General features: G+C 36.0%; 1 protein-coding gene across 3 annotated transcripts in view; it reads left to right on the top strand.

Annotated features, from left to right (window-relative positions):
* The first annotated feature begins 3529 nt into the window (after positions 1–3529).
* ldah (lipid droplet associated hydrolase) overlaps positions 3530–17687 on the top strand; it is a 41269-nt gene continuing 27111 nt past the window's right edge. Inside the window, exons 1-3 of one of the 3 annotated variants that reach the window (XM_081347581.1) lie at positions 3530–3600; positions 4390–4584; positions 14433–14567. In XM_081347581.1, coding sequence (XP_081203707.1) covers positions 4425–4584; positions 14433–14567 — 295 coding nt within the window. In that variant the 5' untranslated portion in view covers positions 3530–3600; positions 4390–4424. Of the gene's footprint in view, positions 3725–4389; positions 4585–14432; positions 14568–17687 lie in introns of all 3 variants that reach the window. The other 2 variants (XM_081347580.1, XM_081347579.1) reach the window with 2 other exon arrangements.

The following is a 17687-nucleotide window of genomic DNA, read 5'->3' as shown; positions in this document are numbered from 1 at the left end:
TGCACTAAATATTCCCTATTGTCCTCAAACTGCTTTGTGAAAGTGTGTGTGTGTGTGTGTGTGTGTGTGTGTGGGTGTGTGTGTGTGTGTGTGTATGTGTGTGTGTGTGTGTGTGGTTACATGTGTTTCCAGTAAAATGTAATTTTTTATTGATTAGATTGAGATGTGAGAATGTCAGGTCACAAGCATGGAATTCCTGGCATATTCACTGCAGGCGTATGTATATGAGCAATGTAAGCATATAAGAATGGGGTGATCTGACAATCTTAACCAGATGCTTATTTCTTCCTGTTTAAAACACACTCTAACTAATTTCAAACTTATTTACATTTGTAAACCCTAGGTGCTAATGGTGCTAACCAAGTTTTGTAAATTACAATTAAGAAACACTGCTTTATGGGTTTAAAGCATAGACAATACAATAATATTTTAGCATTTCCACAAATTCTTCTCATATCCATTGAAATGAAAATGTATAGAATAATAATTAATGGATTACATTAAAGTGTGTTTGGCTTTGGCTTACTTGTTAATAAATTAAATAACTTTGAACAAGTATTATAAAAAATTGTTGTTTATATTCACATTATTTGCAGATTTTTCACTGGCCTATACATCACAGTGCAACCATTTATTATTACTAAACATTATTTTAGACATTCTAAAACCGACTTTAGTCATCACAAAATGTATCTTTTTGACAAAGTATTATATGTACAGTATTATTATGCTTTCCAGATATTCTTTGAATACTTTTTAAATGATGATGTTGCTAGGCGCCAATGTATTACTTGCTTGTGGTATTGGACCTGATACATCAAACATGGATGTTGATTGCATATGGATTTACTTTCAGGCGAAAGCTCACAGGACACCAGATTCTGTATAAGAAATCTGCATCTAAGTCCATGTCACAGTGTCTGTCCAACATGAGAAAACACAGGTACCATGCAATGGTAGCCTGTCAGATTGCATGCTCTTTCCTGAAACTAATCTTGATCTAATAAAATGTGTGGGGAACTTTTTTCCCAGTTTGGCTCTTACTACATTATTTTTTACCAGTTCTAATCAGTTCATTTTCTTTCAGTGATTGACTTGTGATTTTGTGATAGTGTGTTGAAAGAATACTGAGATTACTGCCTGAGCCAGTATTGGAGCCTTTTGTGCTTTACTTGGATTTAGTGTTGACATTTTACTGGCCGTTACAACCGCGGCAGAAAATCAGATTCAACATATTTCTGTACGAGAGTGGATTATATCCAGATATCACTGTGAAACTCATGACGGTTAAAACTGATATTTAAAACAGTTGCCGTTGAGACAGTTTATACGTAAGCTATACAACAGAGGTTAGTTTATTACTATGCATTCGTCTTTATGAAAGCTCACAGCATGTGACAAGATAAAGATTCAATTTAATATCCTGTTGAGCACTGCTGTGTGTGGCCATTATGACCCGCAGGTTTGAGTCCTCACCCAGAACGTCTACTGAGATGATAGTTCTGAGAGGTCAAAGTGAGTTTTTGACATGTCTTGACAGTGGAATATTGTCACCATCGCTTGAATTCACAGGGCCCAGGACAATTTAAATGCAGTATAAAGATGTAGCGGGCCTTTCAACATTCCCAGCTGTCCAGCCCTGAATACATCCTGTCTCCTATCAAACTGGCATATGCCATCATCTTTTTTCTGTGCCTTATCTTTTGTTTTCTTTAGTCCCCCAGCCCAAAAATTCAAGGAAAACTGTTTCGTGCTCTCTCTCTCTCTCTCTCTCGCACACACACACACACACACACACACACACACACACACACACACACACACACACACACACACACACACACACACACACACACACACACACACACACAGAGAGAGAGAGAGAGAGAGAGAGAGAGAGAGAGAGAGAGAAAGAGAAAGAGAGAGGGAGAGAGAGAGAGAGAGAGAGAGAGAGAGAGAGAGAGAGAGAGAGAGAGAGAGAGAGAGAGAGAGAGAGAGAGAGAGAGAGAGATGACCTAATGGAGGCAAAGGGGACTTTCCAGCATATATGCCGATGATGCAAACTATTGGAATGTGTTATGTGGACCAACAATCAATGCATTATCACACATAGGCAACATTTATGTTAAATGGGGTTGCATTTTATTTAATAATTGGGTGAAATGGTTATGGTTAAGACGTTATGGTTCAAAACATGTAACCTGCTCAGTGAAAACTCTATCAGACTATACATAGTGCTTGTTTTACCCATATCTTTAAATACCTAGTTCTGTCATGAAACTCTAGATGGCACAGGCTGATAGGTCCTTAACTCATTTGGTAGTGATCGCATCGTTATCTACATAGAGCAGCTGATTGGTTGTTGTTGCATAAGTGGCCAATGAGCTGTGGCTCAACATTCAAATACTGGCAGTGTTTGGTGTTAGCAGTCTGCAGCGTGCTTTCATAAAACCTCCACCTTCCCCAGTTCCACCTGTTATAGATCTGCTGGGGTTATTTCATGTATGTTATATGTGCAGCAACAGCAGCAGCATGTCTAAAATGCTCACGACAACAACCAAACACCACCGAATAATGTTCCCATGTGAATTAACTGTCATGTAGCCTAGTGGCTTGCACTGTTGCCTAACAAGGCAGAGGCCTTTCTGTGTAGAGTTTGCATTTTTTTCCCTGTGTCTGTGTGGGTTTCCTCTGGGTGCTTCAGTTTCACCCATAATCCAAAAACATTCAGAATAGGTGAATTAGAGATGCTAAATTGTTCATAGGTGTGAATGTATGTCAAGCCGTTTTAACATTTAATCATTTAAACCGACTAGTCTCTATTTTCATGCTACTAGTACTTATTTTTTAGATACTAGTATATATTCCATTAAGTACTAGTACTTATTCATTAGCTATAGTGCTTATTCTTTAGATACTAGTAGGCTATGTATTCAATAAATACTAGTACTAAGTCATTAGACACTAGTACCTATTAAATAGATACTAGTATACCTATTAAATAGATACTAGTACTTATTCATTAGCTACTAGTACTTATTCAATAGATACTAGTACTTCAATAGATACTAGTACTTCAATAGATACTAGTACTTATTCTTTAGATACTAGTACTTATTCATTAGATACTAGTACCTATTAATTAGATACTAGTACTTATTAATTAGGTACTAGTACGAGTCCCCAAGCCATGTAATGGGGAGGGTTGGGGAAAGAACTGGCGACCTACCCCGAAAAAAAAAAAAACATGGCCAAGAAAATTCATGGACAGTCAGTCTCTCACGTATGGCAAGAGATAGCCCGTAGAATAACCAATAAAAGTATCCGAATAAATGGATAATGAATGAATGAAGTATTTGGTGTAAAAAGAACCACTGTGGTCAAAATTAAATAATATTAATAAAAAAATAAAAATAAAAAAAAATAAAAAAAAAATTCTCAGCCCCTCTATCTTTGCTTTGAAGGTTAAATATTTAAGTTAACCCTCTTCTCACCATCTAATAAATAAGTGTAGTGTAAATTGATCCGTACATACAGTACATTAGGTGGCGATAAGCTCCTGTTGGTTCACAGACTTCAAAACATCCAGAAGAAGAAACAGTAAGAGTGATTCGCTCCTTTGGTTTAATGGTCTTTTCTTTGAGAAGATTACCGGTAAATGTCATCGCATCTCTAATCACAAACTTTCTCCGCTCACAAACACTAAAAAGAATATCATCTTTTGGTAAGAAATGCAATGTAGTCATCCATATAGGACAAGCTTTGTAATTGCGTGTAAAGTCGTAGGTAAATTGAATGAATGAGCATTAAGCTGCAGGTTTATTAATGAGCATACTAGACAATTATTTTATAGTTAATTTAAGAAATTCGACATTGACAAGCTTTGTGTTAACATAATCGAAAGCTGTAAGTGATGTCTGGATGTAAATTACCCGTATTCTATTTTATTCTATCCTATTATTCTCTATACATATTGAGCCTGAACTGAATGATCTGATCAGAGGACTAAACTAGATAACAGACTCTAAACTCCAACGTTCAGTGTGTTGCAAGCTGTCATTCAGTCATTAGATGTCAGAGAGCAGAACTGCTGCATATCTGCGGTCAGTGACTTTTGCACCAGCAAGACAGCATTTATTAACATGATGGACAAGTGTTAAAGGCCACGTTACGTGTTAAAAACGTTTGTTGAGTCAACTGATTGTAGAATGTCTGGGACAGTGTTCCACTGCTTGTGATCATAATCACCAAAGGCTGATTCAACATTAATCAGCTGTTTATTTGTCTGTTTAGTTTTTTTTTTTTACTGTACATTCAATCAGCAAGTTGTAGTTGGGTGATCTGAGTAAGATATAGCCTATATAATTAGTCATTGGTTTCTATACTTAGGCCCAGAACTGTGTGGAGCTGATCCGGTTGATGTGATGTGCAGTCCCGGATCCGAGGGGCCCGGAGAGGATCCCTCAGTGGAGTATGTCTACTGTAGAGGTGTAATCACTGAGCTGCTCAAGTATGGACCAACAGACCTGCATGCTGTCAGCAAAGGGCCAAACCCTCCTAAAATGCTCATCCTTGTCATTCCAGGTAGGATGGGTCAAGTTTCCACTTGGCAAAAACAAAGGCCTAAATATACAATATATTTTAAAATAGATATAGATAAAATAGAAAAATCTATCTATATATATTATATTGTTATTTATTATATTATTATTATATATTATATTACATTACATTTAAAGTTATGTTTCAATATATATTTAATATGCAAATCAGTATTTTGAAATATAGAATTTGTTATATTCAAAATGCAAACATTTTCACTTAATTATGAAAACACACATATTGCACCTTCAAAATTGTGTATTATATTATATTATATTATATTATATTATATTATATTATACATGATACAATTACATTACATTACATTTGAGAGTAGAGGTTTTCTCGGGTCCTAAAACTTCTTTCCTGAACCTGATGTCCATAAATTAATTTAAAAATAAATAAAAAGTTGACCAGAGACAGGCCTGATAAAATTAGACCTGAGTCTGACCCGACAGCAATTTTATTTTAACCCAGCCTGATCCGAGACTACCACTTTGACGCTACAAAAAGTTCATAAAAAGATTGTACAGCTAATCCATAGTGGTTTTATCCAAATTTTCTGAAGAGACACGTTCACTTTATGCACTGAACACGCTCGGTTCTCAGGTTTATGGTTTCTTTTGCAGTTGCTGTATATATTGTTTTTGATGGTTACATTTTGAATGTCAGGAAATGTTTGAATGAACTTTAAGACTTTAGTTTTTGCTCAGCCTCAAAGCCTATGACTTCATTTCCATAATTAAGACCAAGCACCAAATAAACCTGTCTTGAGGCAAAATGCATTTCTTAGACCGAGCTGTGTTCAGTTTTGGTTGCCAAGGCATTTATAAACATAACTAATGCAACTTGTGTAGCAGTGATTGGTACGCAGGTGGGTGAGTGTGTCACAGCTACAGTATCTGAAGCATAGGACATAACACAGCCCAACAGATACAGGGGATATGAAGAAAAGTTCAGCACAGTCGGGAATCTACCTTTTTTACACTTGGCCCTGGGTCAAGAGGAAAACCCCAGTGGAAAATGGCTGTATGGGCCACCACTCTTCCCCTGACAGCAGCTTCTAGTGCATTGACTTCATGGAAAAGCCGTGTAGCTCAGGAGCAGATGTTAAGCATTAAAAATACTGTTCAGATTATTACACCTAGTCAGAAAGACTATGTTAGACCTGGCACTTTAGATGCAACTTTCTTATTTGCACTTTTTGGGTAGTTGCTTAATTTCACCTTTCATTGGCTAGATTTACATATTTGGTTGAAGCTCTTTGAATTTAGAGAATTATAGAGATCATTCACCAGCAATGTAAATTCTGTCATCATTTACTCTCCCTCATGTTGTTCCGAACCAGTATGACTTTCTTTTTTCTGTTGAACGCAAGAAGATAGTTTGAAGACTGAATCTTTTTTCCATGGAATGGAGATTGGAGCTTTCATGCACCGTAAAAATAAATAAAAATTGCATCAAAAATGTGAATAAAAGTATTAATTTCCTTCCTCCAAAGCAAACAAAGAAACCTTACTGATGCTGAACTTTTAAATGGTAGCGTGCCGTACATATATAACTTTTTTAATTCCTGACGTAAACTATTAAAAAAAAAGAGAGACCCCCAACTGCAGATGTCCTGGAGAGAGAGCACGGTCAAGCTGATGACCTTAAAGAGGGCCGCTTTTCACCAGGCTCTGAATGTCACTGAGCATTGTGCTCAATAGACTCTTTATGGGAAACGGGGAGCCCATACGCCGGCACTGTTATTGTAGAACCTGTGCCCTTTTCTCCAGAGATAACAGCAATAATCTGCAGTCTGGCCAGAGGCTCCCTTGGCTCTTATATCTGCCAGGGCCGGCACAGGTGCTACTGTTTTAATGGACTCGGACTGTGTTGTATTACTGAGACAAGCACACACTGACTGAGCAAACTAAAGGATATAAATTCAAACCATATACACTAGCTTAGTGCAAATGATACAAAATGTAACCTTTTTATTGCGTGGTATAACAAAGCAATCTACTTATCAGACTTCCCTAAGTGAATGTTTTGAAAGATCTTGATTTATTAATGATTTTTTAGTCTTTAATAGTTCTCTGTTGTAAGTGATATTGTTAAAAATGGCAGTTGCTTAATGTCTTATTCATATTTTGAGGCAGATATCTCATTAGAAGATCAAGTTCCAATCGAGTCCAGTTAGAGACAGGCACATTGACATTTGTGTGTGACATAAATGCCAAATCACTTCAGTTCACATACACACTAACCGTGTTAACTGACTAAACCACTGGATGGCAGCAGGTTTGCTGTGTTATTGCTGATTTCGTATGTCCCCTGCCGAGCATGAAGTGTCTCATGATGTTTCCTATTTTGAAAGCTTTACAATGGAAGAACTAATAACTTGGTATAAAAATAGTCAATTAACCTTGGTCAGTCTAAGTTCAACAATTATTCTTATAATTAATCTTTCTTAAGAGAGCTTTTAAACCAATTTCTAAAGGTTCTTCAAATGTGATCTACATTTTATTTATATTTTATCTATATCAAAGTGTTTTTATCTAAATGTTCCACCATCTACAGAAACTTGTCATGTTTTCAACTCAAGTGCAATAGACTTGTGGTGATGGTGATCTTGTCTAACCTTAACAAATGTGTAATGATGTATAAATACAAGGAATTATTTTTATACAGTATATTATATTGTATAAAAAAATTAAGCCCTTTATCATTTTAAAAGAAGAAAAGTTACTTATGATGAGTCCTATTTAAAGCACAGAGATGTTCAGGGGGTCAGGGATAGCTATCCAGATGGTTTTGATTTATAGGAACCTGCTGTGCAAAGCACTCTGCTTGTCTCACCAGCTGCATCCAATAGCCCACAGGATCACATTGTTTGATAATTCATAATAATCTTACAAAGATTCCTCTTTCCTTTGCCATATTTAGACAGTATGCTTTTTTCCACTTGAGGTTGAGGCACATTGTGTTCACTTTAATCAGTGTGGACTTTACTCTAACTTATTTTCCTAATAACATGTTTTTTTTTTATCACCAAATGTTTCCAAGGGGTTTCCCTCTCTTTTTGGATATGGAAACCAATATTTATGTCAGTTTTCATGGTTCATGAAAGGAACAACCCCACTTTTCCAGCCAACTTTGCTGACCACCTTGCAACTATATAAAATTATATGAACGTTCTGCAATTATGATTCTCTTGCTAGCATTTGCTGAGCAGGTGGATCAGGAGTTACGATGGGCTTGCCAAGGGAGGTTATTATTTTTGCGTTTTCATGCATTTCTTGGATTTCAGGCATAATGCTTTTAGGAATGTTACCCGGAGGTTGTATTTGATTGCCGGGCTAGCACTGACCTTTTACCTCCGCTCTGGTCTCGCGAGTCCTTTAACTCTACGGCAAAAGACTACATTGCAACTTGTTGTGGGCATGAACAGCCCATTTAGACATGAGACTGTAGGACTGACATGTAAAACGGTCAACAGTTTGTTTCGTTTTTATGTGCTTTTTGGCTGGTTTATCAAAATTAAATTACCAGTATTAGACAGGTGTGTGAATCATGCTCACCAAGACTGCATTTATTTGATCAAAAATATTATTTCAATTTAAAATAACAGTTTTCTATTTTAAGATATTTTTTAAATGTAATCTATTCCTGTGAAGGCAAAGCTACATTTTCAGCAGCCATTACTCCAGTGTCACATGATCCTTCAGAAATCATTCTGATATTCTGATCAAGAAAATTGTCTGCTTAATATTTTTATGGAAACCATGATACATTTTTTTTTTTTTTAGAACAGCATTGAAATATCATTTTTTGTAATGTTATAAATGTCTTTAATGTCACTTTTGATCAATTTAATGCATCCTTGGTGAATAAAAGTATTAATTTAATTAATTAAAAGACTCCCAAACTTTTGAACCGTATAGTGTTCATTTTCCATTTATAACAGAAGTTTCTCTCACTTTTCACATGCAAGATGGTTTGTTTGTAGCATCAGCTGTTGCACTAAATAGCCTTACAGTCTTTGCACAAGTGCTGGTAAGTTATCTTTCTTAGTGTGCTAATAACAATTAGGTTTTTTTTTTTCACTACAGTTTCCATAAGCTCCAGTGAGGTTTTAGTTTGGTACTGTTTTCCTTGTTTGTTTGAATATTGTTTGTAACGACAACTATACAGTAAGGTGCATTTACCAATTGAGTTTAAACTGACTGTTATATTAAAAATACCTGTTGCGGTATTCTCCATTGATTCATAAATTGTTCTTCATCCATCTAAGCTTTTCCCCCTCCTGAGGTTGACAACTCCCCTACTGCCTTTTATCCAGGATTACAATTCCTCTTGAATAGATTGAAACAACCCTCAGAGGCCAATCTGTTAGGAGATCTGGCTATAGTCACCCTTGTGTCTGCATGTTTGCCAGAGTCAATAAGCATTTTCACTTGTTCCTCTCCCTCTGCAGACTGGATCAGCTTTATGGCATGTTGGACCTAATAAGTTAAAGACAACTTCACACACTGTCTGCATGAACGAATTCCAGCACTTGCTAATGCCTTCCTTACGGCAGGTCACTTTAACCTGTTTGACTCCATTCCTGTTTTGTTTGCACTTTAATGCTACTAAATGGTGGTATCTATTGATAGACATTTTCTATGAAAGAATAAACTAAAGTTCAGTTTAATTCAGGATTAGTTTAAACTAAAACATAAAAATAAAATAAACTTTAACTGAAATAAAATATTACAAAATCGTTAGCTTGATGTAAAATAACTAAAGCTGAAATAACAATTAATAAAAGCTATTTAGATTTAAAACAAAAACTAATAATTAAGATAAAAAACAGACAACAACATTACTAAAAACTAAAATTATTCAAAATATTGATTCAAAACTAATTCAAAATATTATTAAAATCTATAATAGTATCTCAATGATACTAAAACAACACTGGTTCACAGTATAAACCAGAAGGAGATTCTTTTTTTGAGGGACAAATTTATTTTTTGATATCCATAGGGTCCTACATCATTGCTGGTGTTTATGCATTGATTTAGTGACTTCCCTCTTGTGTAATTGTGAATCGGTATGGTTGGTAAGCAAGCAGGATGGTGTGTGTGTGTGTGTCAGAGGAAGAGACAAAGAGAACGTGTCCTGCACCTGCAAGGCTACGTCAGTGGTGTGGTAGTCCAGGCAGCCTTGGGGTCAGAGACAGCAGGCAGGGTATCTGTTTAATGTCCTGGTGAGCAGCCCTGAATTTATGAACTCGGGGAGAGGGGGAAATGATAACGTGTGGGAGAGGAGAGGATAGCTCATGCTTCTGTCGTCTTTTTCTGGTAGGAATGCCTCCTTTGAATTCTTTCTCCCCACACAGAGGCAAAGCTTTTAGTTTGGCCTCACTATTAGCTCTGTGATGTCCAAATAGAGAAGTTGTGATAGCTTTAACACATTGATGGAACAGTTTTAACACTGGGATGGAACAGACACAGTTTCAAAGGGGAGGAGACCTTCTACTTCCTCGGTGTAATATACACAGTGTCACATTTTAATGTATTCAACTAACACCATGTCCTAACCTAGGGTCAGTTGCATAAACATAGCCATTAAATTAAGACTGTATCTTAAGTAGTATGACCAGTGCTTGAAGTGGACCGGCACTTCTATATTTTAATCTTTAGCGTACTGTACCTTCACTTTCTCTAGCGTACCACCACTTCTCACTTTGCCACTCAGAGTCAAAGCGTCAGTGTCTTAGTCATTGTAGAAATTTCATGTGATAATGATTTGCATATGCCAGCCATTAGCCGATGCACAAGAGAGTACTGGCACTTTTTTTCCCACTTCAAGCACTAAGTATGACGGACTAGCGATTAGTCAAGGGCAGTCAGTCTTACTTTTTAGTATCAAATTTCACCAATCCTGATGTAACTGACTTAACACAATTATGAACAGTCTTAAAGAAAAAAACCTGATGACTAACTTGTAAGACTAGTCTTAGCAGTTTATGCAACTGGACCCTGGTGTGATGCAAAATTGTTTATGATTTCACTTTTTTAACTTTAGTTAGTGTGTAATGTTGCTGTTTGAGCATAAACAACATCTGCAAAGTTACAATGCTTAAAGTTTAAAGCAAAGGGTGATATTTGCTTTTAAAGAAATCGCTTTTTAAGGACTACAACAAACGGCTTGTAGGGACTACACAACATTCCTCCTGGGTTAGTGACATCACCAACCCTAAAATTTACATAAACCCCGCCCCCTGAACATGATTTATAGATGATCAAGACAGAATATGCTAATCAATGACTAGAAGATAACTACACATAAGCTACATAAATTCATCAACTAACCATTCAGAAGCGTCCTGTTGCATTCTACATGTTGTCACTTCTTCTTGAGTCTCGTATCCATCATTATCTGAATCCGGTTTGACATAATAGCTAAAAGTTTTTGAAATTTTCAGTGCTTGTCTGTGTGAGTGCAAGCTGTTGAAGCTCCGCCCCCTGTGTGGGAGCAGCAGCTCATTTGCATTTAAAGGAACAGACACAAAACATTTGCTCACCCTCAAAAATTGACAATTTTAACATTCTATATAAAAATATCTGTGGGGTATTTTGAGCTAAAACTTCACTTACACACTATGGGGACACCAGAGACTTATTTTACATCTTGTGAAAAGGGAATTATACCACCTTTAAAAGATTAGTTTGAGATCGCCCAAAAATTAATATTCTGTCATAATTTATTCACCATGACATTCTTCTGCATTTGGAACAAAATTGGTGTTTGTATACTGGATTTCGTATGCTGCTCTTTTCCATATAATGAAAGTGAATGGTGACCTTGTCTGTAAAGCAAGATTTTCAGTGAATAACCAAAATGTCGGTTACTAATTGCCATTTTTTTGTAGGGATGCATGATATATCAGTATTATCAGCAAAGAGTTTTTATTTGTTTATTGGAATTAGTAGATACCAGATTTTTAATAGTGCATCTCATTTCCCTTGTTCTCATTCTTTCAAGTTATTTTTAATAACAATGTTAAATGTAATCTTTAGCAAATCTCAAAATGAATCTCCATTTTTCATGATATTCTAATGTCGTGATGCCAAAATTTACTTGTAACATTTAAAATGTTTGACTTTAAGGTTTAAGTATTTTATTTTGAATTTATTTAGATCGAAATAGTATAGAATTTGAACATGAAAGTATCTTTTTTTTTTTTCATTGTTTGTGGAGCTTTACAGCTCCTGGCCCCCATCCACTTTCATTGTATGGAAGAAAGAAAGTCTTCCGGGTTTGGATCGACATGAAGCCGGATAAATTATTTCTGTTTCTGTCCTTAACAGCTGCGTCATGTCAAGAGACAAGACATGCTTGGTTTCTCTGTCTGTCACGTTGAGCTGAGGAATCCTGCACACAGTGAAATCTCATTGGTCCAGAATTGAGTTGTTGAAAATTCATCATCAAATATCTTCTGATTGGCTGTGGGTTGTTTTTAGTTTTATGCAGCATTTTCACCTTCAGCATGGACAGAAAAAATGGAAAGCAGTGTAATTATCAGCTAGATCAAGGGTAGAGCAGTGTTTAAAGCTGTGGAGTAATTGTCTCCTCTTCCACCTCCCCTGCCCTTATAGATGAAATCTATCCGTGGGCCCATGTGTGACAGTGCATTCTTTGATTCCATCTGCCTTTATAGAGCAAGAGAGCCTGTGACTTTATTGTGGTGACTGGTTGGGAAAAACCTGCCATTTCTAATAAAATTGGCTTGAAGCAGTTCGGACTTTGAGCATGTCAAGTCCCATCTGAAAGAGATTTGGGAATGCTCAGCATGAATAAAAACATACAAATGGATTTAATCAGTTTGAAAAGAGCTCGGAAGGGCTGCTGTTGGCCCTTAGCGCTCATATCTGTGCAGCGTATCTCAGCGTACACCGCCCCTGCTGTGAGGACTGGGATGGTGGAGAGCTTTGCTTCACCAGCCCTGCTTTAACCATAGAAAGCCTACTGTATCATATTTGATACATGAATTTCTAAAGCCTCTAAATTATCAACATGATCAAAACTTTGCTGAAAAATCTGCTGCACATCTACTACATGCCTTCTGGCCTTTGATTGATAGTGCATACTGATTGATAGTTACAATCCTTCTTCAGGTCGAGGTACACGTCTTTTTGCTATGAAATATTTAATGATTTTTATAAAGTAAACATATACTTAAGTAATATACATATTAATTCATATAAATAACAAAATTAGCGCATAACAACATCTGCACCATATTGCATATTTTTGTTCCGTTTGGGAATAAAATTGAGGTGGTTTTTACTCCTTGATTGTGAGCTCTATTTGCCTTAAAATAGTATGAGCTAGATTTATCAAATATGATTAAAAAAAACATAAAATGCATGCAATTTTTTTTAACATATTTTACATGCATAAAACAAATGCAATTTATATATTGTAACATGTTAGACACACACAAACAGAGATGAAAATACGTATTAAACAAAGAGAAAACACTAGGAGATAGACATAGCAATAACAAATTCACATAAACAATACCGAACATGGAACAGCCTGAACTGAAGGCTTAAATACACTGGGGAGCAATCAACAGAAAACAGAACAGATGAAGAACTAGCCTAATTAACAACCATGGAAACAAACAAGGAACTATAGAACTCAGGCAATTTGGCACAAGGAAAACCAAAATAAAACACAAGAAAAACCAAACTAAAAGACAATGAACTGACAGAACTAAACATAACTGTAACATATAAAGGTTCAATATGGGCCTACTGTTCCATTAAATACACACACACACACAACACACACAACACACAACACACACACACACACACACACACACACACACACACACACACACACACACACACACACACACATATATGGTTGCATTTTATTTTAAAGTACGTGCACTTACGAGTACTTGCAGTGTACTTACCTAACAAAGTAGTGGGCAATACAAGGTAACTACATATAATAACCCAGTTATTATAATTACTGTAATAAGTACATAGTATTCTGAGTATTATTTCATATGTATTATGTATATAATGTATGTATTATTCATATAGTACCGGTATGCATGATATGAATTATTCATATAGTATATGGGAACATTTAGGGCTTTACGATACTTGCTGGTAAGTATTAGAGTATATTGTGTTTTGCATGTTAATACGAATTTGAAAAGTTTTGTTCATTTACATAACTCGCAATAGTCCCAACATTTGTGTATCTCCAGTAATGGGTGATTACTTAGCCATTGGTGTGAAAATACAAGCATTTTTTTTTCCAAACATTAGTTTGATGTGTTTTTGAATCTCACCTCGTGCAAAACATCATGGTAAATGAATCAGCCTGTGAGGCTGTGGCCTCAATACTCTTTTGAGCGAGAGAGCGAATTCCCCGTGACCACACAGAGTGCCCATTGTTCTGCACTGGATGCAGCTGGGTATCAGAGATGCCATTTATCTCCTTATCTCCCCTCACTCGCAGTTAACCTCATCTGTGAAGACCAGCACAGCTACGTCAGCAAACCTGGAACAGAACCCTGCTCTTGTCTAAACCAGGATTTAGGAAAATAATGTTCTAAAACCTGATTCAGTTGTTTAGACTGATGGACATTTTCTCATTTTTAGGACAAGGGGGCAACAAATAATTCAAATTATTAAAATTAATTTATATTTATATTAGAATACAATAATGAATACATTGTCTAACCATCCTTAAATTGTGTGTGAGAAATAGTGAAAAAAGTGAGAAATACAAATATTTGGCCTAATTACATTTTGACCTTTTCACAGGTAACCCAGGTGTGGTGGGCTTCTACAAGACATACATGTGGACATTGTATCAGACGTTCCTCCAGAGATATCCAGTTTGGGCTGTGAGCCATGCTGGACACTGTATGCCTCCAGAAACCTTTGATATGATTGAAGGTGGGACATCACCCTCTTTTCATACACTACATGGCCAAAAGTATGTAGACACCACTTTCTAATGATCTAGATTCGGTTATATCAGCTATAGCATTACTGACAGGAGCATAAAATCAAGTATGCAGTCCAAGGTATAAAAGTGATCGTGCATGTCCTACATTGAGGCAACTGGTTGACATAACGTCTGTTCCAATTCCGTGGGTTGTTCATGGACTTCAAAGTAGTTTGTCTTTTTAATGGTTGACTCAGATGAGTGCAAGCCTTTTCAAATGTGGACTATATTACAAATATCTGTGTGCCGATGGTCAAAGTGTTATTTTTCTTTTCTTGAGCTAACATTTAAGCCTGTATGTCCTTTTTGTGTTTACATAAATGTCATAGTGAAAATATTGTATTGAGTGGCATCATAGATCATCTGCAGAAACCACTGTCTGTTTGCTCTCCTCTGACTCACCATAGTATCATCACCACTGTTATGAGTCAGTAGATGGCAGCAGATAATTAAGTGACATCAGTTATTCAGAGGAATAATTATTTATCATTCTTACTTACCTGCATCCTTTGAAAACACTTTTTAGATGGTTTTGGCGTTATTTACCATTTAATGTGTTATTATTAATAATAATAAATTGGTTATTTTAATCAATAGACTATTTCTGTATACTAAATCATATTAATTACAATGAATTGTATTAATATAAGAAATTCTTTTATTTTCCAATTTTGCATTTTTTTTTTTTTTTTTTGCATGGTTATTAACAATAGCATTAGTGGTATGTTTCTTTTTCGCACAAAATTTCATTGATGCTTCAGGTCTTTGTATTCATCAATTTTATTTTTATTGGTTTATATTTACCTAGCCTTAGATATCGATAAAGCTCAATTGAATTTGTTTTAAATCATTTAACAGAATGTTATGGTACATTGGAAACCTTTCTGAAACCAGTTGGAGTTACTGTGCCCTCATGCACAAACACTGCCTGTGAAGTCACTGACTGACTACTCTTAAAGACGTTCTGACTGATATGCTGGTTTGCAGTGTCTGTCAGAGTGCGGGATGCTCCTCCTGGAATCTTTTCACAGAGCCCACAGTAAGGTGGAATGCATTCGGGACTGACGAACAAGCCAAGTTGTGTCTCCCTCCTCTGCCTGAACCAGTATATGACAGTCCGGCATGTTCATCCATAAAGCAGCATGGACATTTTTATTGAGCTTGCTACGTGGGAAAGACATTACCAAGCCCTCACCTGTAATAAGATAAACCCCATGCAGATGGCTGGGATATCCAAAACAGCACTTCTACTGGTTTGCTTGATGGATATGAAAGTCTAGATGAACACTGGTCACTTTAGCTGTCCAGACAAACAAGCTGCAGGGACCTTGCACTTCTTAGTATGTCTTATTGTGGTCTGTTTGCCACCCGATAAACAGAAATGACCATAATCAAATCAGTAGATTTGCCAGAACAAAACTTCTTGAAGCTCATCTGAAATTTTCAGCAAACTGAAACAATCTCTTAGCTAATCCAGGAAAGGCCTGGTTTTACAGACCGGTTTTAGATTAAGCAAGTATTAGGCCTTAGTTCAATTAGGATATTTACCTTTTATAAACATGCCTTAGAAAAATTACTGATGTGCATCTTGAGAAAAAACAATGTTTTAAGATATGTCAAGTTTCTTTCAGTTTAAACATCTTGAACATGCATTTTAGTCTGGGACTAGGCTTAAGCCTTGTCTGTGAAACTGTAGGATATATTAATATTTTTTACAATCTGAAGTATCAAACAATTGCTTTTCTATTGTGAACACATGGAATACTTTTACCGGAATCATAGTCTTAAAGTATTCAGTGACAGACAGCTGATCTCTGGCTCACACAAAAGACGATGACATTCATTGCTGTTCATATCATGTCGTGCAATCACGAGCTGGATGATTAAAAGTCCAAACTCAGCAACGGATTCAAATATGCCAAGAGATGACAAGCGGCAGGCGTTTGCCAAGGCAGCACAGATGAAAGCAGGGACACAATTAAAAGTTCAATTTCATTTCCCCACTCTCGCTCTTTGAGTGACATTCTTGATTACCATCAATGGCTGTCTTAAGCGTGGTGGTATCAAATATACTGGGCTTTTCTTTCCACGGCACATTGTCTTGTTCATCTCAATGATCCATCCCTCATCATGTTCTGCCATTTGGTTCGCAGATGCCCCTGTCTGAAGAAATAGCTGCTTGTGTTGCTCCTCATTGCTGAGGATGTAGTATATCAGACTGTAATCAACTAAAAACTGCCAAATAGATTCTAGGAAGCGTTTGTTTTTTATCATGCAGGCACTTGCAGAACGGCACTTTTTTTTTTATTTTATTTTTTTATGTTAGATTAAACTGTTTTTTTTAAATACTAGATGCTGTCATTGCAGTTTTGCAGGCTGAAACAGCAATGTTGGTTCAACCAGTTGCATGGGTTGAGGGCGGGACTATCTTTTTTGCCACATGTTCAAGATACCTGTTTGAAAACAGTCATTATTTTTGCTATTGTTTATGGACACTACTGGCAAAGAATTTTTATGAATTATTTAATATGCAGTTTGAATCAGGGTTATTATCGTTTACTATTAAAACAATTTAGTCAATTAAAATAAAGCAGAATTTTTTTTTTAAATATAAAATGAAAAACTTGTTTTGGCAACTAACTGAAATAAGCTGAAATACTAAAATGACTAACTGGAAATACGAATTAAAACAAATTAAATTTAAAGTAAAAATGAAAGCTCACTATAAAAATAAAAGATATTTCAAAACATTAATAAAAACTATAGTAGTATATAAATAATACTTAACATTGTTTGAATTAAAAATAAATTTACTTTTTTAAATTACTTCAAAATATGCCATTTAAACCATTTGAAAAAAACTGATTGATTCCATTTGATAAACATTTTACTATTTGATATTTATGTTATTCAGTATTGCCATGTTGTAGATTTGGTGGTCTTCTGTTTTCCATAACACCGTGGCGTCACTGACTTGGGTGTCAGATCTGGTTTGCGGTTTCTTCTTTAGATGACCCTTCAAACAACTTCAGGTTTTCAAATCCAGCTTCCTTCTCCAGAAGTCACTG

The sequence above is a fragment of the Scardinius erythrophthalmus genome (genome assembly GCF_964197995.2).
Source record: "Scardinius erythrophthalmus genome assembly, chromosome: 19".
NCBI lineage: Eukaryota > Metazoa > Chordata > Actinopteri > Cypriniformes > Leuciscidae > Scardinius > Scardinius erythrophthalmus.
The sequence above is the reverse complement of the archived record's forward strand: the minus strand, read 5'-3'. Positions and strand labels throughout refer to the sequence as shown.